Genomic DNA, 10,723 nt, shown 5'->3' with positions numbered 1-10,723 from the left:
TACGTAAGGTTGGCAACGTAAATACCAAAACAAAAAACAAAGCCTGGCGAATAAATGAGTTTAAGCCATTGAAGATCCAATAAAAAATTATTCTTAGGGAGAAAAAATCATAATTAAAATCAAAACCTGGTACATGTCCGACTATATCACACGGACACTTTATAGCTGAGTATATTTTCTTGCCTTCATTACGTTTTTCGGTAAAGGAATTTTTCAATAGAGAAATAATCATAAAATCATATATAAAACCACTATAACCACTTAAATTAAAACGACTCACAATGAATTTTCCATTTAAATCAATACTAATGATTTTATAATGTTAGGAACATTTATATATATATAACTAATCTTGGAAAAACAATTAAGCATCTTCAGATTTCGTCTCCACAATGCGACTTATTATGGGAATGTCTTCGCCTTTTGTAAAGTTCGCCAGAGAATCAGCATTAAGAATGCTTTGAATGTAGTCATGCCGAAACTTTTCCCACTTGCGCGTCTTTAGAAAATCTTTAAAGAGATCTTCTCTAGTTGGAATATTGCACTCTATGTAAAAGCGTTGACGTTGCCATATGTTTCCTGGATTTTGTCCAGCCTCGAAAAGCCAAAAACGAGGAATTAATATGCACTGAACCGTTGTACGAGCCATAATAACACGGTGGTCCATTTTTTCTCCTAAGCCAAAGATCCCGCCGTACGTTAAAGAACCAACGTCAATAAAGTGAGTTTCAAAATGTTCAAAAATTGTTGGCTCCTTGGAGGCAACTTTCACTGATGTGGTTGATGCGGTAAATATTTCCGAACCTTCAGTTTCACTTTCTAAAATCATTGGGCTGGTCTCAGACAAAGGCGAAAGTATACCAGACATATCACTATACCGACTGTGCGTCTTATCATCCAAAGGCTCGTAATCAGCTTCAGATTCGCCTGATACGTAAAGCTCGTATTCCTCTCTCTCTCGTTCACGTTCTCGCTGCCGTTGTCGCTGCCGTTGTCGCCCCTGTTCTTTCGTGGATCTTCTTGCTATTGGCTTTTTCATTTCAGTACAAGCCTTTTGAATTTCCTTTAGACCCATTTTGCGAAGCTATTTAAAATAAATTTTTTTTTAATAATATATAAATAAAAAATCAAAACAAACATGAAAAAAACGTACTCCTCGTTTTTTACTTTGATTATGCTCGTCTAACGAAGAACTTGATTGCATAAAATCGTTTACATCAAAGACTGTATCGTTATTCCTATTGGATTTGGTGTCCTCTTCTAAAACTGCATTTTCAATATCCCTTTTTGGTACCATTGCAAGCTCAAAAATTTTCTCTCTATTTATCATATTTACCTTAAAAAAAAAAAAAATTTATTACTATGATTTGAAGCAAAAGCAATTTTAGTCAAATTATATGATTTCATCTTAAAGGTTTCCCTATTCTCTAATTTAAGCAGTTAAAAATTGTTATTGTTCTGTTGCAAATTTTGTATTTAATTTATTAAAACAAGTCTACCAACTATACAAGTATTTGGTAAATAAGAATACTGCTTACCTTCATGTGGAGACATTGAAGAACAACGCATTCTCCACTTAGAACAAAGTAGACATAGCTCATTGATCCCAAATCTTCAGTATAGATAGTCTCTAAAGGATCAAATTGCTGAATTATCCCATATTTACTTGCGTTGACAATCTAAACAATAATACATTTTAGTGCTTGAAAAGTAAATTGAACTGAACCCACTTGCTCTTCATTGAGGAAATTAAAATAATCTAAGGCCCTTAGTGCCGATTTTTTTTCCAGCCACAATTTCTGCATAAATGGTTGAAGAATTTGCTTATAATTCGTATTAAATACAGCCAGAAGCTCGCAGTTGGCTGTAAGAAAAATAAAAAAAAAATATATTCTAATAGTAAACAAATTTGAGATTTTACTTGTGGCTGCATAAGTATTTGTTCTTGGGGAGTTTTCCATGACATCTATATCGCCTATGCAATCACCTGGTCCAAAAATAGCTTCTGATTGTATTTCATGAGTTTTAGTGGCCTACAAAAAATAAAATAAGTAAATATAATAATTCAATTTTCAATGAAACAATCAATTTAATCAATAATTATTTTATACCGTTTGTTTAATGAGTTTTTTTTTATCTCACAGACTTAAAAAATAACAAAAAATGGTGGCTGCCGAATATTTAAAAAAGGTCGAAAAACGAGAACGAAAAAATGGTCGTGCCTTTTCAACGCTATAATTTCTATTATATTTTTCTCTAATCTTAAGCCTAACTTATCTATTGCGGCTAAGCGGGGCGAATTCGCACAAGAGCGAATATGAGCTTTCGCTCCCGCTCCGCCCTAAGCTAGAGCTAATATAATTCAACTATAAACTATACTTCAAATTTACGACAACTTCAATATTAATAACAAATCCATTAACACCGGCCCCGTTGAAGATCTCCATCAGGCTTCAACCAACTGGCAGCCGCGCCAGCTTGTGGACCGCTCTTTTGTACTCCGCTCCAGAGCAAATTCTGACGACGGCGACCCTGACCCTACCGTCCGCGCCGGCGCGTGTGGCTCCTACTCGTCCTGTGAGCCAATGTTGTGGCGGCTGGTGATCCTCTGCGATCAGGACCAGCTCGCCCGTCCGGATGTCGTCCTCCTTGCTCTGCAACTTTGACCGCGCCTCCAGGCCCAAGACGTATTCCCGAGACTATCGTTGCCAAAACATTTCAGAGCCCCTAGGGGTCGTGAGTTCAGGACGTCCTCGACTCCAACGAGGACGGTCTGCAGCTCCTCCGCGGTCAGTCTGGCGTTCCCTACCGCTCGTAGGAGTAGATGTTTGGCAGACTTCACACCTGCCTTCAATAGTCCGCCCATGTGCGGAGCCCGCGGCGGTATGAACGCAAATACGCCTCCTTTTTTTTGATGCGTATTGCGTGACCGCGTTGACCTCGTCCTCGATTCTCCGACGAAGCTCTGCGAAGTGGCGACTCGCTCCGACGAAGTTTGTCGCGTTGTCGCAGTGCACGATCTGCGGACATCCTCGGCGCCCAACGGACTTTTGAAAAGCCTGTAATGTGCACCTCATTCCAAAACCAAAACAAATATATAGGTAAGCCAATATTTCTTTCCTTGACTGTATCCACCCAAAGATAAAAACAAACATCTAGGTAGGCCAATATTTCGCTCCTCGACTGTATCCACCCAACAGATGGGAACAGAATTGCATGGACAAGTGCCATTCCCACTTACACTTGCAGGAACGGGCCAAAGTAGGTACAAAATCATATGATTACTCCGTTAGGTAGGGAAGTTTTATGGAAGCATGGGAATGCTGAAACTCTTGGCAGTTCTTCTAAGCATTTATTCTTTCCTGATCTTTGGCCAAGTAAGAAGTTTCCATCAGCGTATTTTAAAAGCGATAGGAAATTCGGCAAACACGTGTGGTGATAAATTAAAGAAGGAAAACCCTTGTGCTACGAAGGCATTCGTCCTAAAATAAAATTAAAAACAATAGTTATTGATCGTGTTGGAAAAAAAATTACAAGGTGAGACAGTGTTTAAATAATTCCAAAAATCCCACATGACCAATTACTCTTCAGGTGGCACAGCCTTTCGACGATTCTGTCCAGGTGCAGCCTGATAGGCTTCCCATTTGGAAATTGGCCATTGGATCGGGCGTTGGACCAGATCGGAGCAGCCAAAACAACCCAGTAACCCCCCCAACATGGAATAAAGGGGACACCTTTAGCTTCTTGATCTTCGCATGGATCGCCGATAGAGTGACGTAACCAGCCGACCGAGAAGCCCAAAGTTAGCGTGTATTAGGGAGGATCAGGATGTAGAGGAGAAATAAGAACATTCACAACAACAAATAACTGTTGCCGCTGCAGTTCGGTTTTGTTTAGTTTTGTGCTTCAGCGTGCAGCCAGCCACTTATTAGAGTTAAAGCTCCGTATTTTGACTATTTTCTTTTGTGAGCCTGAATAGGAAAAAAAATATCAGTACTACACAGTGAGAAAAACAATAACCGGAAATATTGAATTGCACAAAAATATTCCAAGGCGAACCTCGATAGCTGCGCCAAATTTGTATCGACTCCCACCCCAACTGAAATCATGTATAATTTTCTTTAATTTAATTCTATAAATTCTTAATTTTTTTAACATTGCGTAAATGTAAACTCTAAGGAGTATGAATTATTTAGCATAGGACCTTATCTTTAGTAATTTCATAAGCAGACCAAATCAGAAATATTAGTCAGGTATTTTCCAAATGTATTCCTTCTCCTTTTTATAAGTAAACTGCGAAAAGCACCTCATCCTCTTGGGCACAACGATCGATGCTGAGTCGGAAAAGCTGAGTGAGTAAAACGAGTAATTACTGAATTTGAATACAATGGGAAATCCATGACCTTTTCTTTTACTTTCCATTTGAATATTAGTTTAAATTGTATTTTCCTTATAAATTGAATTTTTCTGATAAATTGTATTTTTCTATGGATTATATTTCCTTATTTTTGATTATCCTTAATTATATATAATGAACATGAGATAAATTCTTTTATTTAGAGAACTTCGGATCAAAACATGGCAGTTGAATATGGGTAGACCCCACTGTTTAGTGTAAAGTCTACATGGAAGTGAGGGTATAGACGAAGGACAACAACATCTAGACTTTCATTCAATGGGGTCAGTAGAATAAACCACCCAAGGACCGGCCGACCCCTACCCCAATTGGCGTATCAAGTTCAGTGGTACGACCAATGACCTTCTAATCGAAAATTTTATTTACCGAGTCAACTGTTTAACTTTTCAGTGTCTTAATGGTAATTTTCCTTTGCTAAGTCAGTTTGCTCATCTTCTATTTGCTGGACCAGCACTCTCATTTTATTGGCGTATCCATAGAACATCTGAACACATGAATTGGTACGAATTGTGCAGTCACTTGCAGGAAAGATACCAGGATCAGAGATCAGACCGAGATATTAAAAATGCTATTAGACGCAGAAAGCAAGGAGCGAACGAGAGTTTTGATGAATTCCATAACTCCATCTTATCCATATCCGATTCATTGCGCGAACGAATGTCAGATGGCGACATCGCTATCGAAGTTAGAAACAACCTCAGGTCAGACCTTAAACTAGAACTACCACATGTAGACACCCCGGATTTAGCTAGTCTGCGAAAGGAGTGCCATAGGCACGAAGAGTTTTATCGTAGCTTTCGTATGCGGTCGACGACCCGACCCGTCACGCGTAAGAATTTTGTGGAAGCACTGAGTGCCCAACAAGACTCTGAAGAAACCTTCGTCGAGATCGAAGAAGAATTTCCAGGTGAGGTTTTGGCCATTAGATCACCTGAGAAAATAAAATGCTGGAATTGCGAGGAATTAGGTCATCGGTATCATGATTGCCTTAAGCCACGGCGAATTTTCTGTTATGGTTGCGGCTTGCTTGATACGTACAAGCCGAGCTGCCAGAAATGCAACGCGAATTCGGAGAACTCCGCCAGGGATGTCCGCCGCAATCCGAGAGGGGATATCCGCCAATAGCCTCGGACCCAATAGACACTCATTCCAGTGTCAATAGTCCACAAATGAGTTCTAAAGTTTCAAGACCAATTAAGCCTTACCATATCCGCCTCAAAGAATACCAACAACGTAGAAAAGAAATATTTAGTAATCCATATTCTTCTGCAGGAAGAGCAAGATCATCTCAATGTATACGCGATTTTTGGAACCAAAAGAAGAGTTTGCGAAGCTTTACCATTTCATCTATTGTACGAAAGGGGGAAGACATACGACCATTTAGAAATGAATTTTTGGCCCTGCTAGACAGCGGAGCTAACAAAAATGTTATAGGAGGAAGCTTAGCCCAAAAAGTTCTATCGCGAAACCCTTTTCCTAGTAATTCAAAAGGGGTAGTTCGAACCGCATATGGACAATCATAGTGCGTAGCAGGTCTCATTAAACTTCCTTTAACGTACAACTTCACATTAGCCGATTTCACATTTTTAATAGTACCTTTAATTAAGCAAGACGTGATCTGCGGAATAAATTTTTGGAAACGTTTTGGAATATTTATTTTACATTCCAGTAATCTAAATGAAATTTCCGTACAAGATTCCTTGCAACCACAAGTCTCAAGCAGCAGGCATAACTAAAGACAGTTATCCATTCTTTTCCGTCGTTTGAAAAAGAAGGACTAGGATATACCTCCTTGATCGAACAACACATTGAAGTCGCTGACGCAAAACCAATCAAACAACGATTCTACCCAATTTCTCCCGCTAGAGAGAAATGGCTGGTCATCATGGGCGAAGCGCCAAGTTCACCATTGTGTTCGCCAGTTATGCTTCACGTCAAGCCAGGCAAAGTACGTTTGTGCTTAGACGCTCGAAAACTCAACTCAGTAACCATGAGGGATGCCTATCCTATTCCTATTATGGAAGGACTCCTAAGCCGTCTCCCACCGATTCACTGCATCTCTAAGATTGACCTTAAAGACGCCTTTTGGCAAATATGCCTCGACAAAGATTCTCGAGCAAAAACAGCTTTTACCATACCGAACAGACCATTGTACCAATTTAAGCAGATGCCATTCGGATTAACGAACGCACCTCAAACAATGTGTAGGTAAATGGATCTGGTAATTCCGTACAATCTTAAGCAGAACGTATAAGTTTATTTAGATGATCAGTTGATCCTATCAGATAGTTTTGAATCCCACTTGCTGCACTTATCCGAAGTAGCCACCCAATTACGTAAGGCAGGACTCACTATTAACATAAACAAAAGCCAGTTTTATCTTAGACAGGTAGACTACCTGGGTTATATAGTTGGGGAAGGTAGCTTACGAGTCAATCCAGACAAAATATACCGATTCCACAGAATCAGCGACAAATCAGGCTATTTATTGGAATGACTGGTTGGTACCAACGTTTCATTCTAAACTATTCCACAATCATATTTCCCTTGACCGAACTCCTAAGAGGAAAACTATTGCAATGGAATCCCATGGCTCAAGCAGCTTTTGAAGAAATCAAAAAGCAGCTGGGCTCTGCTCCATTTTTGAGTCATCCAGATTATGATAAGCCATTCATAGTGCAGTGTGACGCATCTTCATATGGTGTAGGAGCTGTCCTTACCTATCAGAATACTAGGGGGCTACGTAGCAAACTCACCAAGCTATATTCTGATAGTTCTTTCTTTGCATCCCATAAAATAGCATTTACAGAAACTTGGTTAAATCCGGAGATCTTTAGCTCCGAAGTTTTTCCAAGTAAGTACACCACTTTTAGACGGGATCGATCTCAGCGAAGAGGAGGTGGAGTCCTCATTTCGGTAGACTCTACTCTTGCTTCTTAAGAGGTGAAATCCCATGAGTTTGGTGACATAGAATTTATTTGCGTTAAAATCACTATGTCCGTTAAAGCTTTATACTTTACATGTTCATATATACCTCCTATGTCTGAACCGCCTACATATTGGCATCATTTGTCCGCCATTCGATACGTCTCTAATCTTATGATGGATCGTGACCAACTCGTAGCGGTGGGGGCCTTTAATATCCCAGAATTAAAGTGGTCCAACGTCGATAACTCACCATCTTTGTCACTTATAACTTACCATGACTTCACCGCGGGCATGTTTGACATGTCCCTAGGTCAGATCAATCATGTTAGAAATTCGCTAGGTCGGCTTTTAGACTTATGTTTTGTATCTGATCCTGATGGTACTGCTCTCTCCAGAGCTTTTCCCCTTTCATCCCCAGAGGATCCATATCACCCCACACTGGAGGTCTCAATCGAAACCACTCCTGGTATCGATCAGATGTCTCCGAGCGTGGTAAATAAGATTCGCTGTTTCCGTAAAGCTGATTTTCAGAAACTTAATAGCCTTATTGATACATTTAACTGGTCTGATATTCTGGCGTGCACTGATCTTAATGTCACTTTAGAAAAATTTTATTTTACTTTAAATAAATTTTTTGACTCATGTGTGCCTTGGGAATATCCGTCCGCTTCAACAAATCCTCCTTGGTTTACAAGGTGCCTCGCTAACCTAAAAAATAAAATAAATAATCTTTTACTTAAATATAAAAAAACCTGCAGTAGTGTTGATTTCTCAAGATACCTACTAGCTCGGTCGAATTTTACCGTGCATAACGCTGAATGTTATAGGAATTATATTGACCGCTGCCGGATTCAATTTACTCAGGATCCAAAGCAGTTTTATAATTTTGTAAGCACTAAGCGTAAACACGTATCTTTTTCACCCCTGCTTATGTTTGAATATTCCTCTGCGCTTTCTGATCAGGCCATTGCCGATCTATTCGCAGAATTTTTTCAAACAACTTATTCTCCTCCAAAATTGACTGATCAGACTTACGCATATAACATTCAAGCAGCAAATCTTATTTTCTGTCCGTTTTTTTCTGAGAATAACTTATTATCTGGTCTTTTAAGGGTCAAACCTATTTATTCGCCAGGCCCCGATGGAGTACCAGGCTTTGTGCTAAAATACTGTGCCAGGGCTCTGTGCAAACCTCTTCTTAGACTTTTCAACTTTTCTTTGGAAACCTCGATTTTTCCCCTTAAGTGGAAGGAATCATTTATAATTCCCCTACATAAAAAAGCGAAAAAGTCTGAGGCTGCCAACTACAGAGGCATCTCTTAGTTGTCGGCAATTCCAAAGTTATTGGAAAAATTAATTACCCCTCATTTGCAAGACCTTTGCTCTTCGATCATCACTCCTTGTCAGCATGGCTTTATTAAGCGTCGCTCCACCACCACAAACTTATTGGAGTTGACATCCTTTGTCATAGATGGCTTTTGTAAGGGATATCAAACCGATGTAATTTACACAGACTTCAGCATAGCATTTGATTCAGTTAATCACTCACTCTTGTTGAGTAAACTGAATATGCTGGGTTGTCCTAAAGACCTCTTAACGTGGATCTCCAGCTACATAGATGGAAGGACACAAAGAGTCTTATTTAAAAACATACAGTCCCGTCTGGTCCGTGCTACATCTGGCGTCCCTCAAGGAAGTCATCTTGGCCCGCTATTATTCACGCTTTTTATTAATGACTTGCCCCCTGCTTTAACGAACTCTTTAGTTCTTATGTATGCAGATGATGTAAAGCTTTGTCTTCAGTACAAATCCATCTCTGCCCAATGCAGTCTTCAGTCTGACCTTGATAACTTTCAAAAATGGTGTTTGGCTAATGATCTAATACTTAATGGATCAAAATGCAAACATATATCTTTTTATCGTTCTTGCCCTCTGCAAGCTACGTATTCTATCAATGGGTTTACCTTAGAGAAATTTAATGACCCCTATATAACCAAAACACTATTCATTTCTTTGGTCCGTCCTATACTGGTGTACGGTTCATGTGTTTGGAGTCCCCAATATGGAGTTCATCAGGACCGCATAGAATCCGTACAAAAGAACTTTTTAATATTTGCACTTAGAGGTCTAAACTGGGATGCAAGTCTTCAACTTCCATCTTATAGTAGTAGACTCTTACTCATAAACTTACCTAGCTTAACAAATCGTAGGGCAATGCTCGGTGTAGTTTTTCTGCATAACCTTATTAACGGGGATGTAGATAGCCAGCATTTACTAACACGCTTGCTAACATATGCACTTACTAACATATGCACTGCATGACCCTTTTAGGGTATTTTGTTCGAACTACAATGGTCTCTACTCTATTACATCTCTTTCCTGTCCCTCTAACTTAAAATATAGAATTTTAAATTTCTTTACTAACTCCTCTTAGCTGAATAATTAACAAATAACTTAATATATTCTAACAAATCGTTTTTTGAGCGCCCCTCGGTCGTCTGGGCCTTTAAGCTTTATGATGAATACAGGAATGCTAGCTGATGCTCTTATTGATGCACAAGCCATTTACAAATTCTAAAAAACCGGTAAAAAAAAAAAAAAAAAAAAGATGACTCAGATGAGTCATCTGCGAGATGACGTGCGAACGTCCCATAGCATATATGTCAAGGAAACTAAATAAAGCTTAGCGCAATTAAACAGTGACAGAACTTGAATGCCTAGCAGTAGTTTTAGCAATTCAGAAATTCCGAATGTATATTGAAGGACATGTGTTTGAGGTAGTCACAGATCATGCAAGCCTAAAGTGGCTCATGAACCAATCCGACTTGAATAGGCGATTGGCCAGATGGGCTATTAAACTCCAAGGTTATGGTTTCACAATTGTTCATCGCAAAGGAATCGAGAGTGTTGTGGCAGACGCTCTTTCCCGAACTTAGGAAAGTTCAGGTGCAGATAAAATCTCCGCTCTGGAGTATGAAACTCTTCCACAAATCGACCTGAACTCAGAAGAATTCAAGGCACCCGAATATACTTCATTGATAGAAAAATTCAAGAACGCCGATTTGCCAGATTATTAGGTTATTGATGGTTATATTTATCATCGAACGGAGTTTTCGGAAAATGGCCATGCTGTAAAATGTCGGGGGCGTCTTCCAGTGAATATAACGCGGTCAGCTTTATTGGGCTGCTTACATCAAATACTGACTTAAAAACTATTATAAAAAGAGACGATCGACGACAACCAACGAGCGAGAGAGAGGGCACAGAGGGGCGAGTGTGGATGCGCTCTTCAGCTGAGCGGTACAACGGCCCCTCACCTAAACATTCTCCCCCCCTTGCAATCGCTCGGGTTGCAACAGATCCCTGCAGCTAGAGGGC

General features: G+C 39.6%; 1 protein-coding gene across 2 annotated transcripts in view; it reads right to left on the bottom strand.

Moving 5' to 3' along the window:
• Positions 1-282: 282 nt before the first annotated feature.
• The window catches only part of LOC108134345 (uncharacterized), a 233,110-nt gene continuing 222,669 nt past the window's right edge, over positions 283-10,723 (bottom strand). For both annotated transcript variants that reach the window (XM_070276371.1, XM_017254623.3), the window contains 5 exons: positions 1,922-2,033; positions 1,731-1,864; positions 1,539-1,679; positions 1,154-1,336; positions 283-1,084 (listed from right to left, as the gene is read on the bottom strand). In XM_070276371.1, coding sequence (XP_070132472.1) covers positions 365-1,084; positions 1,154-1,336; positions 1,539-1,679; positions 1,731-1,864; positions 1,922-2,033 — 1,290 coding nt within the window. In that variant the 3' untranslated portion in view covers positions 283-364. The remainder of the gene's footprint in view (positions 1,085-1,153; positions 1,337-1,538; positions 1,680-1,730; positions 1,865-1,921; positions 2,034-10,723) is intronic.

This window comes from Drosophila bipectinata, chromosome XR (assembly GCF_030179905.1).
Source record: "Drosophila bipectinata strain 14024-0381.07 chromosome XR, DbipHiC1v2, whole genome shotgun sequence".
NCBI classification, from domain to species: domain Eukaryota; kingdom Metazoa; phylum Arthropoda; class Insecta; order Diptera; family Drosophilidae; genus Drosophila; species Drosophila bipectinata.
The sequence above is the reverse complement of the archived record's forward strand: the minus strand, read 5'-3'. Positions and strand labels throughout refer to the sequence as shown.